At 41.3% G+C, this 21337-nt stretch overlaps 1 protein-coding gene across 4 annotated transcripts in view; it reads right to left on the bottom strand.

Annotated features, from left to right (window-relative positions):
• Nucleotides 1-21337, bottom strand: part of Tmc7 (transmembrane channel like 7) — a 74763-nt gene that overhangs the window by 30025 nt on the left and 23401 nt on the right. For all 4 annotated transcript variants that reach the window (XM_045143878.1, XM_045143877.1, XM_004665432.2 and 1 more), the window contains 4 exons: nt 17347-17492; nt 14058-14205; nt 12304-12477; nt 8054-8211 (listed from right to left, as the gene is read on the bottom strand). In XM_045143878.1, the coding sequence (XP_044999813.1) occupies nt 8054-8211; nt 12304-12477; nt 14058-14205; nt 17347-17492 (626 nt within the window). The remainder of the gene's footprint in view (nt 1-8053; nt 8212-12303; nt 12478-14057; nt 14206-17346; nt 17493-21337) is intronic.

Here is a 21337-nt window from a genome sequence, read left to right as displayed (position 1 = left end):
ATGTAGATCTCAACTTGAAGCCTTCATCAGAGAGGCCAACTGCATTTAGGGATGTGTGATGTTTTGTTAAACCAAGTCTTCATCACTTGGAGATATACTGGAGTGTTTATAGGTGTTTAGATATACTGACACATCCCCTGACAGCTGCTTAAAATAACCCAGCAGAAGCAATGGGAAAGGATGAAATTAGATGCACAAAGGTTGGGCATGGCTGAACCTAACTCATGTGCTTCTTTAAAATCCCCACAGTAGTGGAAACCAGAGAGGGTGAAAAAGGGGCCAATATGATTAAAGAACATTGTAAACATGCATGAAAGTACCACAGTGAAGCCCGTTATTTTGTGCAAATAGTATATACTAATAATCAAAAAATGCAAAATTACTTTTTAAAAATTCCCCAAATACAGACTTCCGGTTAAGATGGCGGCGTAGGTACCACGCCAAAGCAGCTTAGGGGGGAAAAAGACCAAAAAAACTCAGCAAAATACACACTTTTACTAAAAAGTGAGGTGTATAGGAAATTGAGGCGGCAGCGGAGAAGTAGAAGAGTTATAGAGCATCCAGAGCCCGCACAGGCGGGAACAGCGGCTCCGGGTCAGCTCGGCCAACCGCCGCAGCCGCAGCACGGCAGAAAGCCTCCGGACTCTCGGCTCGAGCCGCAGGACAAGCCAGGTGCGGGATTTCCCCCTCACACCGCGCTCTCCGCAACTCGGGAAACGTGAGGGGAGAGCGGCAGCGAGCAACAGAGGGAAGAGCAGACCGCGAGGTAGAAGCACACGTGGAACAGCGATACAACCAGAGCAGCCGCGGCTCCCTCCCCTCTCCCACCGCCTGAACCCAGCTCCAGCGAACACAGCAGCGGCCCGGGACCGGCCACGCCAACTTGGGCTGACAGCAGGACCCAGGCAGGAGCAGAGTTCGGCAGCAACTTCAGCGGCTCCAGCACCGGTACCAGCGGCCCCAGCAGCAGCGGACCCAGGAGCGGCAGCGGCGGCAGATCCCGCAGCAGCGGCTTCAGGGGAGCAGCGGCGGTGGACACGGCAGCGGCAGCTTCAGCAGCGGTGGTGGCTCCGGGGGTGGCAGCTACAACAGCAGCAGAGGCAGCAGCAGCGGCTCAGTTTGCCCCGTAGGAAAAGCAAGTGCCCAGCTCCAGAAATCAGAACAGCAGCCCGACGACCCAGGCAGCAACTTGACTGAGACCACAATCACCCAAGGTAACTGGGATTGCACCAGGGAAGGGACTCACTTGGTCATAAGCTGACTTGGATACCTCAACAGACCAGAAATCTAAACCTCTTTGTTGATAGAGGATCTGGTCTTTATAATAACTACTCTTGCATACATACTCGGGGCTGTTTTTGATTGAATGTGTACAGTGTTTAGTTAAATTTTAGAATCTACCAGTATTTTATTCCACTCAGCCTGCTTGAATACTCCTATAGCAGGGAAACTCAACCCCTAAGAACATCTTTGTAGATACTCTGAGAGTCTTAAGAGCCACACCTAATACCTTAAGGTCCTACCCTGAAAATATATTACATCAAATCAATTGATACAGCTAAGAATACACAGCTAGCTAGAAAATCCAAGCATTAACTTAATCCAAGATGCAAAAATATATACATTATAACACAAGAAACACTAAAAAGCAAGACGATATAAATCCACCTAAAAATATTAATGCATCAGAAATGTCCTCCAGTGAGAAAGAGTTAGAGGAAATGCCTGAGAAAGAGTTCAAAAGAATAATTATAAATATGTTCAAAGAGGTCAAAGAACACATGAAAACAATCAAAGAAGAAATCAAAGAGGAAATCAAAGGAATCAAAGAAGAGGCAGGACACCAATTTAATGAAATAAAGAAGGCAATACAAGACATAAATAGGGAAATAGAAATAATAAAGAAAAACCAGTCAGAATTACTAGCAATGAAGAACACAGTTAATGAAATAAAAAACTCTGTAGAAAATCTCACCAGTAGGATGGATGAGGGAGAGGACAGAATATCTAAGCTAGAAGATCAGGTGGCAGACCTAATGCAGTCCAACAAAGAGAAAGACAAACTTATAGAAAAGTATGAGTGGGAATTTCAAGATATTCGGGACACTATGAAAAGATCCAATATAAGAATTCAGGGCATAGTAGAAGGAGAAGAACTCCACTCCAGAGGCATAGTAGGCATCTTCAACAAAATCATAGAGGAAAATTTCCCCCAAATTGGGAAAGAGGTGCCAATACAGATACAGGAAGCCTTTAGAACCCCAGCCAGACAAAACCCAGAAAGAACCTCTCCTCGCCACATTATACTCAAACTTCCAAACACACAAACCAAAGAAAAAATATTGAAAGCAGTTAGAGAGAAAAATCAAGTTACCTACAAAAGCAAGCCCATCAGGATTACAGCAGATTATTCAACACAAACTTTTAAAGCCAGAAGGGCTTGGAGTGATATATTCCAAGTTCTGAAAGATAACAACTGTCAACCAAGGTTACTTTATCCTGCAAAGTTATCCATTCAAATAGATGGAGAAATAAAGACATTCCATGACAAAAGCAGGTTAAAGGAGTATTTGAAGACAAAACCAGCTCTACAGAAAATACTTGATAGAATCCTCCATGCTGAACAAAAGGAAAAGCACACATATAAGGAACCTAGAAAAAACCAGCTATACTCAAATACCAGTTAACAGAAGAGAGCACACGTAGAACAAGTAACACACACACACACACACACAAATGGCAAACATAAATACACACCTTTCAATAATATCTCTTAATATCAACGGTCTCAATGCCCCAACGAAAAGACATAGATTTGCAGACTGGGTTAAAAAGCAGGATCCTACAATTTGTTGTCTCCAAGAAACTCACCTTTCTACAAAGGATAGACATTATCTTAGGGTGAAAGGTTGGAAGACGGTGTTTCAAGCAAATGGGCCTAGAAAACAAGCAGGGGTTGCTATCCTAATATCAGACAGAGTAGACTTTAGTCTGACGTTAGTCAAGAAAGATAAGGAAGGTCACTTTATATTGATTAAGGGCACACTCCAACAGGAGGACATTACAATCCTAAACATATATGCACCTAACATGGGGGCTCCCAAATTCGTCAAACAAACACTATTAGAACTAAGGTCACAGATAACACCAAACACAGTGGTGGTGGGTGACTTTAACACCCCACTCTCATCAATTGACAGGTCATCCAGGGAAAGAATAAACAGAGAGGCATCTGGGCTAAATGAGGTCAGAGAAGGAATGGACCTAACAGATATATACAGGACATTTCATCCAAAGGCTGCAGAATATACATTCTTTTCAGCCGCACATGGAACATTCTCTAAAATAGACCATATATTAGGACACAAAGCAAATCTTAACAAATTCAGGAAAATTGAAATAATTCCTTGCATTCTATCTGACCACAATGGAATTAAACTACAAATCAGTAGCAAGAAAGGCTATAGAGCATACACAAAATCATGGAAACTAAACAATACACTACTAAATGATGAGTGGGTCAATGAAGAAATCAAAAAGGAAATCAAAAAATTTATAGAGTCAAATGATAATGAGAACACAACATACCAAAATCTCTGGGACACAATGAAGGCAGTTCTAAGAGGTAAATTTATAGCCTTAAGTGCCTATATTAAGAAATTAGAAAGGTCGCAAGTAAACGACCTAATGCTTCGCCTTAAAGCCTTGGAAAAAGAAGAACAAGGCAAACCAAAAAGTAGTAGACGGGAAGAAATAATAAAGATTAGGGCAGAAATTAATGAAATAGAAACAAAAAGAACAATCCAAAGAATTAATGAAACAAAGAGTTGGTTCTTTGAAAGGATAAACAAGATTGATAAACCCTTAGCAAATCTGACCAAAAGAAAGAGAGAAGAGACACAAATTAATAAAATCAGAGATGAACAAGGTAACATCACAACAGATTCCAGAGAAATTCAAAAAATTATAGGGACATACTATAAAAGCATATACTCCACAAAGTATGAAAATCTGAAAGAAATGGATGATTTCCTTGATCTTTATGACCTACCTAAATTAAATCAAAATGAGATTAATCACTTAAATAGACCTATAACAAACATGGAGATCCGAGCAGTTATCAATAATCTCCCAACTAAAAAAAGCCCAGGCCCGGATGGATTCACTGCTGAATTTTACCAGACTTTTAAGGAACAGCTAACACCATTGCTTCTCAAGCTTTTCCAGGAAATAGAAAAAGAAGGAATTCTACCAAACTGCTTCTATGAGGCCAGCATCACCCTGATACCAAAACCAGGCAAAGATAGAACAAAAAAAGAAAATTACAGACCAATCTCCCTCATGAACATAGATGCAAAAATTCTCAACAAAATATTGGCAAACAGAATACAAGAGTATATCAAAAAGATCATTCACCCGGACCAAGTAGGCTTTATCCCAGAGATGCAGGGATGGTTCAACATACGCAAATCTATAAATGTAATACATTACATAAATGGGTTGAAGGACAAAAATCACATGATCATCTCATTAGATGCAGAGAAAGCATTTGACAAAATCCAACATCCCTTCATGATAAAAGTCCTACAGAGACTGGGAATAGAAGGAACATATCTCAATATAATAAAGGCTATTTATGACAAGCCTACAGCCAACATATTACTAAATGGGGAAAAACTGGAAGCTTTTCCACTAAAATCAGGAACAAGACAAGGGTGTCCACTGTCTCCACTTCTATTTAATATAGTTTTGGAAGTCTTAGCCATAGCAATAAGGCAAGAGACACACATAAAAGGGATACAAATTGGAAAGGAAGAAATCAAGTTATCATTATTTGCAGATGACATGATTCTATACATAAAGGACCCTAAAGACTCTACTAGCAAGCTGTTAGAGCTGATCAAAACCTACAGCAATGTAGCAGGATACAAAATAAATACACAGAAATCAGTAGCCTTCGTATATGCTAACAACAAACACACAGAGGATGAAATCAGAGAATCACTCCCATTCACAATTGCATCAAAAAAAATAAAATACCTTGGAATAAACCTAACCAAGGAAGTAAAGAATCTATACAATGAGAACTTTAAAACACTCAAGCGAGAAATTGCAGAAGACACTAGAAAGTGGAGAAACATCCCTTGTTCCTGGCTTGGAAGAATCAATATCGTGAAAATGGCAATCTTACCAAAAGCAATCTACACATTTAATGCAATCCCTATCAAAATTCCAAAGGCTTTCTTCATGGAAATAGAAAAAACAATCCAAAAATTCATCTGGAATCACAAAAAACCTCGAATATCTAAAATAATACTGAGCAACAAAAAAGAGGCTGGTGGTATCACCATACCTGATTTTAACCTATACTACAGAGCCATAGTAACAAAAACAGCATGGTACTGGCACAAAAACAGACATGTAGATCAGTGGAACAGAATAGAGGACCCAGATGTAAGCCCAAGTAGCTATAGCCACCTGATATTCGATAAAAATGCCAAAAATACTCATTGGAGAAGAGACAGCCTCTTCAGCAAATGGTGTTTTGAAAACTGGATAAATATCTGCAGAAGGATGAAAATAGATTCTTCTCTCTCGCCATGCACAAGAATTAAGTCCAAATGGATTAAAGACCTTAACATCAGACCGGAAACTTTGAAACTGCTAGAGGAAAAAGTAGGGGAAACCCTTCAACATATTGGTCTTGGCAAAGACTTTCTGAATACAACCCCAATTGCTCAGGCAATAAAACCACAGATTAACCACTGGGACCTAATGAAATTACAAAGATTTTGCACCGCAAAGGACACAGTGAAAAAAGCAAAGAGGCAACCTACAGAATGGGAAAAAATCTTCGCCAGCTATATATCTGATAGAGGATTAATATCTAGGATATACAAAGAACTCAAAAAGTTAACCAATAAGGAATCAAACAAGCCAATCAAAAAATGGGCTAAGGAGCTAAATAGAGAGTTCTCAAAGGAAGAAATACAAATGGCATATAAGCACCTAAAAAAATGTTCTACGTCACTAGTCATCAGGGAAATGCAGATTAAAACTACATTGAGATTCCATCTCACTCCTGTCAGACTGGCCACCATCATGAAAACAAATGATCATAAATGTTGGCGGGGATGTGGAAAAACAGGAACCCTTCTGCACTGCTGGTGGGAATGCAATCTGGTCCAGCCATTGTGGAAAACAGTGTGGAGGTTCCTAAAGCAGCTAGAGATTGATCTACCATATGACCCAGCTATAGCACTCCTAGGCATATATCCAAAGGACTCATCTCATTTCCTTAGAAGTACATGCTCAACCATGTTTATTGCTGCTCAATTTATAATAGCTGGGAAATGGAACCAGCCTAGATGTCCCTCAACAGATGAGTGGATAATGAAGATGTGGTACATTTATACAATGGAGTTCTACTCAGCGGTAAAGAAAAATGAAGTTATGAAATTTGCAGAAAAATGGATGGACCTGGAAAGTATTATACTAAGTCAGGTAACCCAGGCCCAGAAAGCCAAGCGCCACATGTTCTCTCTCATATGGGGATCCTAGCTGCAGATGACTGGGCTTCTGCGTGAGAATGAAAATACTTAGTAGCAGAGGCCAGTAAGTTGAAAAGGAGACATAAAGGGTGGAGAAAGGAAGGGAGGAGGATACTTAATAGGTTGATATTGTATATATGTAATTACAATGTTTGTAATGGGGAGGTAATATGATTGAGAATGGAATTTCAAACGGGAAAGTGTGGGGGTGGGGAGGGAGGGAATTACCATGGGATATATTTTATAATCATGGAAAATGTTAATAAAAATTAAAAAAAAATTCCCCAAATACAAATTTAATGTAAAAAGATATAAATACAGCAGAGTAGGGTGGCTCATGCCTACATTCCCAGCATTCAGGTGGCTGATGCAGGAGGATGGAGAGTTCAAGGCCATCCTGTACTACAAACCCTATCTCATAAAAACCAACGAAGAGATGGCTTAGTGGCTAAGGTACTTGCCTGTGAAACCTAAGGACCCATGTTCAATTCCCCAAAGCCCATATAAGCCAGATGCACAAGGTGGCACATGAATCTGGAATTCATTTGCAACAGCTGAGGGCCCTGGTGTACCCATTCTCTCTCCCTCTCCCTTCCTCCCTCCCTCCTTCCCTTTCTCTTTCCAATAAACAAAAATTTTAAAAAGCAAACAATGGAAAATTATTTTAAATGAATTACGTGGCTGGGAGAGGGCTCAGCAGTTAAAGGCACTTGCTTGCAAAGCCTGAAGGCATAGGTTTGATTCCTCAGTACCCTTGTAAAGCATTATGTATAATGTGACACATGCATCTTGAGTTGGTTTCCGGTATCAAGAGGCCCTGGCACACCCATATTCATTCATTCATATATTCATTCATTCTCTTTCTCCCCTCCCTCTTAAAAAAAGAAATAATAAAAAAAGGAACAATAATAAAAAGAACATAGTGAACAAAATGGGAGCTGGGGGTGTAGCTCAGTTGGTAGAGTGCTTGCCTAGACCTGGGTTCCATCCTCAGATCCACATAATCAAAAGATGGGTGACAGGGGATCTAGAATCCAAGGTCATCATAGGCTACATAATGAATTCAAGCCCAGCTTATGATACATGACCTGCAATAAATGAAGACCCTGTTTCAAAAAAAATCCAAACAATTCAAAAATTTAATCTCACATATTTGAAAGAAAATTCTCCCATTCTACTGTCTGCTATGAGTAGAACCCACTTGGCTGTGTATTTATTTGTGTGAATGGATGGACTCTGCTACTTATCAGCTTTGGCATCTTCAGAGCCACACATCCTCATGAGCCCCACTCAATACCATTAGCTAATACAGGAATCAAAGGTACAATAGACTTGGCAGTTGAAGAATACATATGCAAATTATGAGTTCTTCATAGGTGTTCTTCATAGGTGCTCTTCAGAGGAGAATTCTTAACTCAGCAGGGAGTATGTTTCATAATTAATTAGCATGTCTGCTATGAGCAAGTGGTGGTATGTTTAATATCCCTGCAATTAAGCCTTACCTAAGAATTGTCAGGCGGATCTCAAAGCCTGGGGAGTAATCTTCATAGTGGATGATCTTGGTAAAGATGATCGGAGTGATGAAATTGGCCAGTGTGATCACAATGGATGGTAGATACAATATCAAGAGGTTCTCTCCCAAAACCATCTTGCTAATTTCCTAGGAAGATAAGTATGCACTGTCAGGAGTATACAAAGGAAAGTGACAACATGAATAAACTGAATTAAAAAGAATTCAACTATGTATTTTGGCAAACAGACAAAACGTATTTGTCAACATGGTCTGAAAATATGGTCACCTCCTTCCATAGTTGTATGTACACAGAAACCTATTGCCATGCTGGAATAACAAACATTACTGATTTATTAAGGTGAAGTATAAAAATTTAATAGATTAAAATTCAGGAGCTGGGGAGATGGCTGAGTGGATAAAGCAAATGGTACACCAGCAGAAAAACTGGAGTTTAGATCTCCAGCTTCCACATACATGCAGGTGGGCTTGACTACCCACTGGTAATCCCACAGCAATCAGGGGCTAGACAGAGTGCTCTGTGGCAACTTGGTCAGCTAGTATAGATGAACCAGTGAGCCCTGAGTTCAAGTGAGAGATGCTGCATCAGTAAAGTGGAGAGCAATTGAGGAAGATGCACCACATCAGTCTCTGGCCTCTACCTGCACACACAACACATGTGCACACATGCCCACTGTGGTGGTTTAAATGTGAAATGTCCCTCCTAACCTTATGTGTTTGTGATTAAGCCTTATATTCAGCACCAGCTGGCACAGCCTGTGGAAAATGGAGCCTTGCTGGAGGACGTGTACCACTGGTGATGGACCTTGTGGTTGATTAGCCCAGCCTTCCTCACACTTGCTCACACTTGCTGCTGCCTCCCAGCTGATGTGACAAGATATGATGTCCAATCTCTGCTCTGCAATGCTCTTCACTGCCACGATGACACTTCCCCTTGAGACTGTAAGCTGAAATAAACACTGTGATCATTTAAATAGATGGCCGCCAATATATTAATGTTTTTTTAGTATGCAGTTTAGGGTCCAGCCCTAAGGTGTGGTGGTGGGTTTGAAATTCCAATCTGAAGATATACAAAGTGCCTAATTACACCTGGAGTTCCTGACATGTGCTATGTGGCTTTTTGCTTTTGCTCCCACCTCCCCAGACCTGTGAAAGCAGGCCAGCTTTTTCTGCCATTATGGAACTTCCCCTGGATCTGTAAGCTTCAATAAATCCCTTCCTCCATAACTGTGCCTGGTCTGAAAGTTCATCTCAGTGACCTAAAGCTGTCTGCTATACTTTCCTCCCATAAACCATTTCTGGTCAGGTGTTTTGTCTCAGGACTTGGATGGTAACTGCAATATTGTACACATGTGCACCCACATGCATATGAACATACATATACACATATGCATGTATACCCCTCTCATTCACATGTACACATAAACAACCCAAGTGTAGGTTTAATGGTTCCTTTGCTTTCTTGCATTTATCTTTTCTCTATTCAATTTTTCTTTTATTTCCTCTTGAGTTTTCCTAGGGACTTGGTATTTTAGACAGATGTATAGATATTTCCCTGTAACTGAAACAAGCTGTTGTAGTTATCTTCTTGTTGCTGAGACAAAGCACCCAACCAGAAGCAGCTGATGGGAGGAAAGGATTTATTTTAGTTTACACCCTCAGGGGGAAGCTTTATGGTGGCAGAGAAAGCATGGCACAAGCAGAGGCTGGGCATCACCTCTTCCACAGCAGGTGGATAAAAGCAGCAAAAAACAGTGAGCCAAGCTCTGGCAAGAGGTAAATAGCTATACCACCACCCCCAGAAACACATTTCCTCCAGCAAGTCTCCACCAACTAAATTGCCACCAGCTGGGGACCAAGAATTCAGAACACATGAGTTTATGAGGAACATATGATTCAAACCACCACATATTGCTTCCTAGAAAAAGGAGTGGAGCTCATAAGCCTTAAGAAGCTTAGAGAGTTACAAGATTTGCAAGGCCCTAGGTTGTACAAGCAGTATAAACAACTACTAGGATGGGGAAGATTCTTTTAGGTGGAACTGTCTACAGAATGGGCAGGAAGCTCCAGGAATGTAGCTTTTATGAGTCATCACCCATTCTTGCTCCTGAAAGTAGCCATGCTAAGCTCACTGGCTCACCAGGCTAAAAGAAAGAAAGAAAGAAAGAGAGAGAGAGAGAGAGAGAGAGAGGAGGGAGGGAGGGAGGGAGGGAGGAAGGAGGGAAGGGGGGATGGGGAAGGAGGGAGGGAGGACGGAGAGAAGAAGGAGGGAGGAAGGAAGGAGGGAGAGGAGGAAGGGAAAAATCTCTACAAATGACTTAAAGTACTTTCAAAAATGTAGAAAGCCAGAGGTGGTGGCACATGCCTTTAATCCCAACACTCAGAAGGCAGAAGTAGGAGGACCACTGTGAGGCCAGCCTGTGATGACAGAGTGAGTTCCAGGTCAACCTGGGCTAGAGCAAGACCTTACCTCAAAACAAAATAAATGAACAAAAAAATGTAGAAATGATTGATTTGTAGCAGGCATTCTTTGATCATATCTGATCACTTACTGTATATATAGATAACCAGTATAGAAACTAAATTTCTTAGCCTTCATCATAGCTAGGATTCAGCCATGTGACTAAATTCTAGCCAAGGGGATGTGATCAGCATGTTAAGGCAGGCTCCAGGTCATGTCCTCAAAGGGAAGAGAAGGGTTTTCTCAGTCCATCACCACCTTCCCTTTGGCTATAATGAGGATATGGCAGTGAGCTGGCCACAGCCTATGTATGGATGACAGACCCACTAGCTGAATGGAAACTGGGCCCTTATGACTGACTGCGTGAAGCACACAACTAGACCAACTTGGAGTTTTATTTACTTGTTTAGAGACACGATATCACTATGGAGCTCAGGCTGCCCTTGAACTCAATCCTCCTGCCCTAATCTCATAGTCATACACAGCCATGCCTGGTTTACAACTATTATTTTATTCTAAATGTTTTCACTGAAGATTTGGGATTTTTAAAAATATTTTGTTTATTTATTTTGAGAGAAAGAAAGAGGCAGATAGAATGGGTGCACCAGGGCCTCTAGCCATGCACCTTGTATACTGGGCTTACGTAGGTACTGGGGAATCAAACCTGGGTCCATAGGCTTCACAGGTAAGCACCTTAATTGCTAAGCCATCTCTCCAGCCCTGAAACTGTAACTTTTTATATTTTTTTGTTTATTTATTTATTTGAGAGAGACAGACAGAGAGAGAGAGAGAGAGAGAGAGAGAGAGAGAGAGAGAGAAAGAATGGGCGCACCAGGGCCTCCGGCCACTGCAAATGAACTCCAGATACGTGTGCCCCTTGTGCATCTGGCTAACATGGGTCCTGGGGAATCAAGCCTCAAACCGGGGTCCTTGGGCTTCACAGGCAAGTGCTTAACTGCTAAACCATTTCTCCAGCCCACTTTTGATATTTTTTTAATTTTTATTTATTTATTTGAGAGCAACAGACAGAGAGAGAAAGAGACAGAGACAGAGAGAGAGAGATTGGGCACACCAGGGCCTCGAGCAACTGCAAATGAACTCCAAATGCATGAGCCACTTTGTGCATCTGGCTTACATAGGTCCTGGGGAATCAAGTCTTGAACCAGGGTCCTTAAGCTTCACAAGCAAGTGGTTAACTGTTAAGCCATGTCTCCAGCCCACAACTATAATTTTTAAAACCACTGCTTATTTATGTAAACTGAAGTCCTGGCTATTAAGCAGACAAGTGAGATAAAACACAGTCAGGGGCTGGAGAGATGGCTTAGCGGTTAAGCACTTGCCTGTGAAGCTTAAGGACCCCGGTTCGAGGCTCGGTTCCCCAGGTCCCACGTTAGCCAGATGCACAAGGGGGCGCACGCGTCTGGAGTTCGTTTGCAGTGGCTGGAGGCTCTGGCGCGCCCATTCTCTCTCTCTGCCTCTTCCTCTCTCTGTCTGTCACTGTCAAGTAAATTAAAAAAAAAAAACAAAACACAGTCCAGTCTAGATTTGGATGTCGTGAATTCCAAAAGGGAAAGGATTCTCCAAACATTCTATTTCAGATTGTTTTTAAAACTTAACGATGGAAACCAATTGCTTGATTTTTAGTTCTCAGCCACATGGCCCTAATTTCTGCATCCACGTGACTAGAGAAATGACGAGGCACTTAGCATCAAGCCGCAGCAGGGCGCAGGGTAAACCAATGTTCTCTCTGCCACACTTACTTTCTTCATGTGTTCTTGTGAGAAGACAGTGGCTATGTAGATTGCATAAAAGCAGGCTGCCAAAACAGCCAGCACGACACAGTTCAAAAACAGCCTCAGGGAATAAATGCGCAGTGTTTCTTCTGAGGTCCTTTCTGCTATTTTCTGTCGTATTCTTTCTTCCTCCAGATCTGCCTGAGGATCAAATAAAACTCACTTGTGAGCAATAGGGCGAAGGGATATTTGTGATATGCTCCCCAGACTTCTCTTAAATATTCACATCCCTCAAGTTACCTTCCCACACTAAACCCTGCTAGTTTTGGTCAGTTTACTGAAGGTCTGTGTCAATGTGTTAGCTTTGCAATAATGTGAAAACTAAACCATAGTTTATTCATATTATATGTATGTATTTCTTGAAACAAAGGTAGATGCCATTACTGTTATTATATTTAATTAATTCATCAATTAATTTACAGTGGGCTTTTTTGTTTGTGCTTTTTCAGGAAGGGTCTCAGTCTCACCCAGGCCTACTTGGCACTTCCTCTGTAGCCTAGGCTGACTTTAAACTCATGGGATCCTGCTACCTCAGCTTCAATGCTGGCATTAAAGGTGTGAGCCTCTACACTTAGGTTGGTTTGCAGTTTTAAGAACTGAACCCAGGACCTTGTACATGCTAGGTATGCATTCCACCAGTGAGCAACATTTCTAGCCCTTTGTTTTTACGTTTTCATTTTGAAAAGTCTTGTCAAGTTGCCAAAAATGGCCTTAAACTTGTGATCCTCTGCCTCAGTCCCTCAGGTAGCTGAGATTATGAGTGTGTCCTATTATGCATGGTAGTCTCTGTACTTGTGTGTATGTTATATGTGTGTATGCATGGTATAAATGTGTAGGTACAGATTTGTGTGCCCCAGGAGCCCACATGTGAAGACCAGGGGAAGATGATGAGTGTCCTCTATAACTTTTGTGCTTTATTTCTTTAAGACATCTCTCACTGAACTTGGAGTTCCTTGTCTGTCAGTTATACTGGATGACCAAAAAGCCTCAGTGATCCTCCTGTCTCTGCCCCCTTGGTGCTGGAGTGATAGGTATGTGCAGCTATGCCTGGCTTTTTTTGTGGGTGCTGAGGATCAAACTCGGGTCATCACGATTGCATGGTAAGAGCTTTTCCCACTCATCCATCTCCTTCACCTGGTCTCTGCTTCTAACAGGAGGACTTAGTGTGTTCATATTTAGTGTAAGGAATGATGATGATCTGATCTGATCCTATCCACCTTACTTTATTAAGCTTCTGATTGTCTGTCCCCTCTTCCTTTTCTTTTTCTGTTCAATGTGACCAACATGCTATTCATTTCTCCTCCTCTTTCAATTAATTTTGAAACTTTGTTATTCTTTTTAACTTTTCTCTAACTCTATCCATCCATACCATTATCATACCACTCCCTCCTTATTCTCATATTGAAAGCACAAGCAATGTTTACTATAGAGCCAGGTAGGACATTAACAGTTTAAGACCAGGTAGTGGAGAAAACACACCATCTCCACTAGCCCGCTGTGGGTCCCACCTCCCTTCCTAGCCCTTGGTCACCAGCACCCCTGTTTGGGTTCAAGATAATCAACCTGATAAACTGCTTGCTACAAACTGCCTTAAAATGTCCAGAGGAAAATTTTCTGAGAAGCTGAGACCTAGATCCTCTGCTAGCTGCAAGCCAGCCTCCCTAGACAAAGTGGGCGTGTCCAGTGAGGACCACAGCAAGAACAAAGACCGTGGCACTCACTCGGAGCTCGTAGCGCAGGCTGCTGTGCTTGAGGTCAGCCATGCTGCGGTTGGTGATGCAAAAGTCCCAGCCTGCGAAGATCTTGTTGCAGTAGCTCTGGAAGTGCTCCTCACTTCGAATCAGGTTGATTTTGAATCCTTCCACTGACCTGACCCCAAAGCACAAATACTCTTCTGATAATGTCAATGAAAAACAAGCCCAGTGAACTGGCTTCATCTAAGATGTAAGACATTGGATATGGCTACATTTTTGGCCCTAATGACATGATCAAGTTCATTCTAAATCTATGTGGAAGCTAACCAGGTATCTCACTGCTGAAAATCATTTTCATGTATCAGTTCAGTAGCTTCTATCACAGGTGGAATAAAATTCAAACTCTTTAGACAGTATAGAGATGTCGCATGGTCTAGTCTGCCCTCTTGCCTCAAGGTGGCCATCTTGCAGTAATTGCATTGTTTTCTTTTCATGAACATAAGGATGTCCCTGACCCAGGGCCTTTATACTTGGCAACTTCAACTACCTTCTCCAGGGATGGTTCTTCCCCTTATTTTCCCCCTTGGCACCCTCTCATCTGTTTAGGAGTGTCCACTAAAGGTCCACATGCTAAAAAGCTTGGTCTGTACTCCACGGTGCTAATGGGAGATGATGGAACCTTTAGAAGGAAGAACCTAGTGGAAAGAAGTAGGTTGTCAGGGGTGTGTCCTTTGAGGGGGCTATTGGGGTGTCAGCCCTTTTCTTTCCTTTGCTTCAGCCTGCCATGCGGTGAGCAGGCCTCCTCCACTATGCATAGGACATGTTGGGCTGCCCATGGCAACAGACTCAAGCAACCACAGAATGAAGTCTCTGAAAATGTGAGCCAAATAAACCTCTCCTCCTTTTAAGTTGACTCCCTTGGTATTCTGCCTTACTTTAACTACATTTCAGATTCCCCAAGGGCAGATGCTTTTGTTGCCCTGTCATCTGTGTATTTGCTTGGCCTGGATCATACTTTGGCAAAGAAATGGCGAAATGAATGAATAAATGACTTAATCAGCAAATGCTGCAACTATTTAGTGAACACCTGTCTAGGCTAGATGCAACTCTGCTACAAATTTCATGACTTGTATTCAATCAAATGTGTCCATGGGGCTGGAGACATGGCTCAGTGGTTAAAGGACTTGCCAGCAAAACCAAAAGACCCAGGTTCGATTCTCCAGTATTCACATAAAGCCAGCTTCACAAGATGGTACATGCATCTGGAGTTTGTGTGCAATGGCCAGGAGGTCCTGGCAATGCATTTTCTCCCCCCGCCCCTTATCTGCCTCTGCTATCTGTCTCTCCCACTCTCAAATAAACAAATAAAATATTTAAAAATATTATAATAAATAGTTCCATGGGGGGAAAAATCCACCCTTAGCCCCTGGCGGTGCTAAAACAACAAACACCATGCTCTAGAGCAGAACCATATAGTTTTAGGGTTTTTGAGGGCACGGCTTCTCACACTGTGTGTTACCACCCCACATGGCAGATGGATATGGGGGCTGTGAAGAACCTAGCCATACTAAAAGGTGTCTGAGTGGTCAACATGCAAAACTCAGCTCAAAACCAGACATGCAATAAATCAAAGGTGTTCCTGGCTAGGCTGCCTATGTTGTTTAGCATGACTTCACTGCAGCCTCGATTCTGAACACACAGTACGTGCCCGACATCTGAGCTCCAAGTTGAGACTATCTTACGTTATGAAATGCAGTGTTTTCATGATGTATGCAGTTTCCCGCTCTTAAGAAAACACAGTGGTTTAACCACAGAAAACAAAGGAGTTTAATATTTTCCTATCTCATTCCTCAGCATGTAATCAAATTACTATATTGTGTTAGAATGTTAGAATTTTAAAATGGCTATTTGAGTTGCTGGCTTGTTTCATACAATGTCATTAAATGAATTTTGGCTTAGGACTAAAATAGAATTTACAACAATTTTTGACATAATCTAAACATACTTCTTCCATTTTGTGCTATATGTTTATAGAGATGACGCATTCTCTGTTGACAATTTTTAAATCAAAATGTCAATCAACTCTGAAATACATTGAAGATGCAATATGTCCTGCAGTCTCACATTTAGTCAAGATGCCTTTCTGTAAACATAAATGAGCTCATCCATCATATTAGAATTTGCTTTTATCTTTAATAAGCAGTAGAAATATATATATATATATATATATATATATGACCACAGAATTGTTTGAAAATAAATTTATGACTTATTATCAGTAAATATTTGATTCATACACCTATTTTATATGCCTACACACCAAGGGTCCCATAAAAATTTCTCAGGTGAGAAGAGGAGTCAAGTGGCAACAACTTTAAGAAGGTCTGTCTAGGGAAGCGCAGGAACCAGGGAAGTAGGCGGATTCTATCATTCTGCTACAAGCACAGTAAAGGACTCAATACTAGAACCATTTACAGTGGTTTCCCAAAATGTGTACAGATTCCAAATACTTCACAAGGGATTTCATTCATTTGTTTATTCATCTGTTTATTGCAGTACTGTGATTCAAACCATCGGCCTCATATATGCAAGGTAAACCTCATAATCAAATCCCTAGCTCCTTTTTTTTTTTTTCTTTTTCTTTTCAAACATGGTCTTGTGACTTGCCCAGCATGCCCTCAAACTTGTGCTTTCACCTCCTGAGTAGCTGGGGTTATAGGTGTGCACTTCCATGCCTAGCTCAGAGTTTTAGTTCAGTAGGTCTCATGTGGAATCTATAAATACAATTATTGTGTTTGAGCTCTATGGAACAGTAAGTAGCATTCTCTGCTACCTGGTGCCCCTGCCATGTAAGAGTGCATCTCACACTCTTATTGCCTTGCTTTCCCACTGTGATGAACTGAAATCAAAATAAATCCCTTGGGCTGGAGAGATGGCTTACCAATTAAGGTGGTTGCCTGCAAAGCCTAAGGACCCATGTTCAACTCTTCAGATTCCCACATAAGCCAAACACATAAGGTGACGCAAGCAAATAAAGTCACGCATGCACACAAGATGGCACATGTCTGTAGTTCAACTGCAGTGGCTGGAGGCCCTGGCATGCCAATTCTCCTTCTCTTACTCTCTCACTCGCTCTCATAAAAAAAAAAAAAGGCCAGTCTGTTGGACTAGCCTAAAAAAAAAAAAAAAAGAAAGAAAGAAAGAAAGAAAAGAAAAGAAATAAATCTCTTGAGTTGTTTCTATTGCTTAATCACCATGATGCAAAATATAACTGATGCAAAGGACAATAAAATAGAAGGCAATGATGATAACTCACCTTTTCACTATCCAAAGGAGGCTCAGGGTTAGGTAGGCAATTGTGCTTACCAAATAAGCCAGGGGCAGATCATAGGTGAAGTTCTGAAATTTCACACCATCAATGGTATAGTGTCCATAAAAGAGGCTAGTCTCCTCTAAGAATCCCTGAAACAAAGCCAGCGACATGAGGTGAGATGGGTCAGCTCTAGACAGGCAACTAGAAGAGGTGCTGCTGTCTCAAGGGGCTTACATTGCCATATTCTTGTTCACATCTTGGTATCCCTGGACACCAGAGGCATAAAGGGTGCTTGGTTGGTGTTTAGGGAATAAGGTACTGCTAAAGCAATCACTTGTTAAAAACAATAGGTGAGGGCTGGAGAGATGGCTTATCAGTTAAGGCACTTGCCTTCGAAGCCAAAGGACCCAGGTTCAATTCCCCAGTGCCCATGTAAGCCAGATGCACAAGGTGGTGCATGTGTCTGGAGTTCATTTGCAGCAGCTAAAGGCCCTGGCATGTCCATTCTCTCTCTTTGCCTCTCTCTCTCTCAAATAAATTTTTAAAAATTACAGGTGAATCATACCAAACTAAATAGTTCCAGGGCTAGAGAGATGGCTCAACAGTTAATGTGCTTGCCTGCAAAGCCTAATGACCCAGATTCAATTCCCACATAAAGCCAGATGCACAAAGCAGTGCATGCATCTGGAGTGTGTTTTCAGTAGCTGGAGGCCCTAGAGTGCTTGCTTGCTCACTTGTGTGTGTTCGCTCTCTGCAAATAAATAAAATATTTTTAAAAAAATAGTTCCATTTGCCACAGCATCAAAAAGAATATTTAAGGGGCTGGAAAGATGGCTCAGCAGTTAAGACACTTGCCTGCAAAACTAACAACCTGAGTTAGATTCCCCAGTACCTACATAAAGCCAGATGCACAAAGGAGTGCATGCTTCTGGAGTTTGTTTGCAGTGGCTAGAGGTCCTGGTGTGCCCATTATCTCTTTCCTTTTCTCCTTCTCTCCCCCCACTCACACTTGCAAATAAATAAGAATATTTAAAAAGAAAAAGTTGGGCTGGTATGGTGTCACACACTAGCCTTTAATCCTAGTACTTGGGAGGCAGAAGAAGAGGATCACTGTAAATTTGAGACCTGTCTGAGACTATATAATGAACTCCAGGTCAGTCTAGGCTAGAGCAAGATCCTTGAAAAACCAAAAATAAATAAATAAATAAAAGTAGTTTAAACCACATTAAGGACCTACATGCTAGAGCCAAGGCATAGAAGTGCTCAGAAATCAGGACAGTTTGGGTCATATAACATGACCCTATCTCAAAATAGTTTTAAAAATCTTAGATGTTTATTCATGAAAATTATATATTCTAACATTATTTAAGTAAGAAAAAAAATTTTGATCCCACGGGTCATAAAAATCTGCTGAACTCTATGAAACTCCTTGATAAGTTGATATCACAGCTCTCACCAACCTCTCCCTCAGAGTAAAATGGCACTGAAGGGCAAAGGCACATGGGGCTAGGGACATAATCTTACTGATTTAAGATTGAACCTGGTTTGTGTTCTCTCTCTGGTCTTCTTTTTCTCTCTTGCACAAGGTTGTGTATGTGCCTGGAATTCATATGCATTGGCTGGATGCCCTGGTATGCCCATTCTCTCTCTTTCTCTCCCTCTTTCTCTCATAAATCAATCAATCAATCAATCAATTCTCTTTGGGCATGGGCAGAAGAACACAGGCAGCCTTTATACCAGTAGCCCAGTTCCAACAAAGTTCCCTCATTCTCCTTTGAAAGTTCATAAGCCAAGCATTCACAGTCCAACAATTCTTTCTGCATTTAGCATTTTCAAACTCTCACCAGAATAGCCCATCAAGCTCTGCTTATAACACTATAAGGCTTTCTAGTTAAAAGTACCAAAACCTTCACATTTCTATAGCAAACACATTCCAAAAGACCCAAACCCACATGGTTAGATTCATAACAGCAACAACCCCACTCTTGGTACCAATTTTGTTACAGTTACTTCTCATTGCTGGGTCAAACAACCAACAAGAAGTAGCTCATGGGAGGAAAAGGGTTTATTTCAGGCTTACAAAACCCAAAAGAAACATCACCATGGCAGAAGAAGCTGGCTCATCTCCATAGATCCATAGCAGAGAGATACCACCAATAGCCAGCAAGCACAAACAGCCAGAACCCAAATTCCCTTTCCACACCCAGTAGGGCTGACACTAAAGATCCACTGCCCCAGAGACATACCTCTTCCCTAGCAGGGCTCTGCCTGATGGAGACTCAAGTTATAAATTCAATCTTAATTTTAAAAAAAATCCCTGAGGTGATGGGGGACATCCATTCACATTCATACCACCACAGACCCTTAGTAGTAACAAACACACGAGGCTATGGGGAACATTTCACATTCAAACTACCACACATATACATGGTCATATATTGCTAACTGTCCTATAAAAGCATATCCATAAGGAAGATGGTTATGGTATGTATAAATTTACAAACAAGGGCTACAGAAATGGCTTAGCGGTTAAGGTGTTTGCCTGTAAAGCCAAAGGATCCTGGTTTGATTCTCCAGGACCCACATTAGCCAGCTGCATGAGGGGGAGCATGCATCTGGAGTTCATTTTCAGTGGCTGTAGGCCCTGGAACACCCATTCTCTCCCCCGACCCTTCCTCTTTCTCAAATAAATAAAATATATTATAAAAAATTTAAAAATTTACAAACAAGCTTTCTTTTAGGGTGTAACATAAAGAAATGAGGCGAGGGCTAGAGAGATGGCTTAGGGGTTAAGCACTTGCCTGTGAAGCCTAAGGACCCCAGTTCAAGGCTTGATTCCCCAGGACCCATGTTAGCCAGATGCATAAGGGGGTGCACTCCTCTGGAGTTCGTTTGCAGTGGCTGGAGGCCCTGGTGTGCCCATTCTCCCTCCCTCCCTCCCTTCCCCTCCCTTCCCCCCCCCCTGTCACTCTCAAATAAATAAATAAAAATAAACAAAAAAATTTTTTAAAAAAAAGAAAGAAATGAAGCTACAATGAGTTCAAGGCCAACCTAGGCTACATAATAAGACTGGCTTAAAAAAAAAAAAAAAACCTGGAAGGAAGAAAGGAAGGGCTAATAGTAATTCTAGGACACGCTCCCAGTTTTGCTTTCAGTAGCAGTGTGACACTACTCAAGCCACTTCTTATTTTAGTGTTTCCATTTTCTCATTTGTGTATGTGATACTTGACTATGCACCCAATAACTACTCTGAGCTTCTCTGAGGAAAACAGTTTGGAGGTATAAAAGCACTTCTGTAAAATTCAAATAAAATGCAATGATCAGACTCACAGCTTTGTACTTAACCTGTTCAAAAAAAAATTACAAGAAACTTAAGGTCATACCACCCTAAACATGCCTGATCTTGCCTGATCTCAGAAGCTAAGCAGGGTTGGGCCTAGTTATACATTAATGGAAGAAAATTACAAGCTCCAAGACATGCCATTCTAATACCAGGAACTTCCAGACAGATGGTTTAATATGAGGGCTGAGTATCCTCTACCTGAAATTTCTGGAAGCAAATGCCTTTTGATTTCAGACATTATACAATTTTGGAATATTAGCATAAGCCTTACTAGCTCTGAGCATTTTTAAATTTGACAATGAAAAACACTAATTTGGAATTTTCAGATCAGAGATACCTAAAGTATAATTGTATTTATTTCTTACACATCTAGAGCAACTGTTCTCAACCAGGAGCTATTTTGTCCCCAGGAAACATATGGAAATACCTAGAGACAATTTGGACCTCACAACAGAGATCTGGCTATTGATACTCTGCATAGAGATTGAAGATGCTAGTCAGCACCCAATAATACACATGACCCACCCATAGCCAATGTCCTAAATGCACGAAGATACAGGATCAGAAAACCCTGGTAAAGAGTCAAAGATGATCATATCTCATAGCTACAATATTACTGGCTAAAGAAGGTGGATTTAAAGAACAATGAAC

This window comes from Jaculus jaculus, chromosome 2 (genome assembly GCF_020740685.1).
Source record: "Jaculus jaculus isolate mJacJac1 chromosome 2, mJacJac1.mat.Y.cur, whole genome shotgun sequence".
Classification (NCBI taxonomy): Eukaryota; Metazoa; Chordata; class Mammalia; order Rodentia; family Dipodidae; genus Jaculus; species Jaculus jaculus.
Note: the sequence above shows the minus strand (reverse complement) of the source record. Positions and strands in the feature narration are given on the sequence as shown.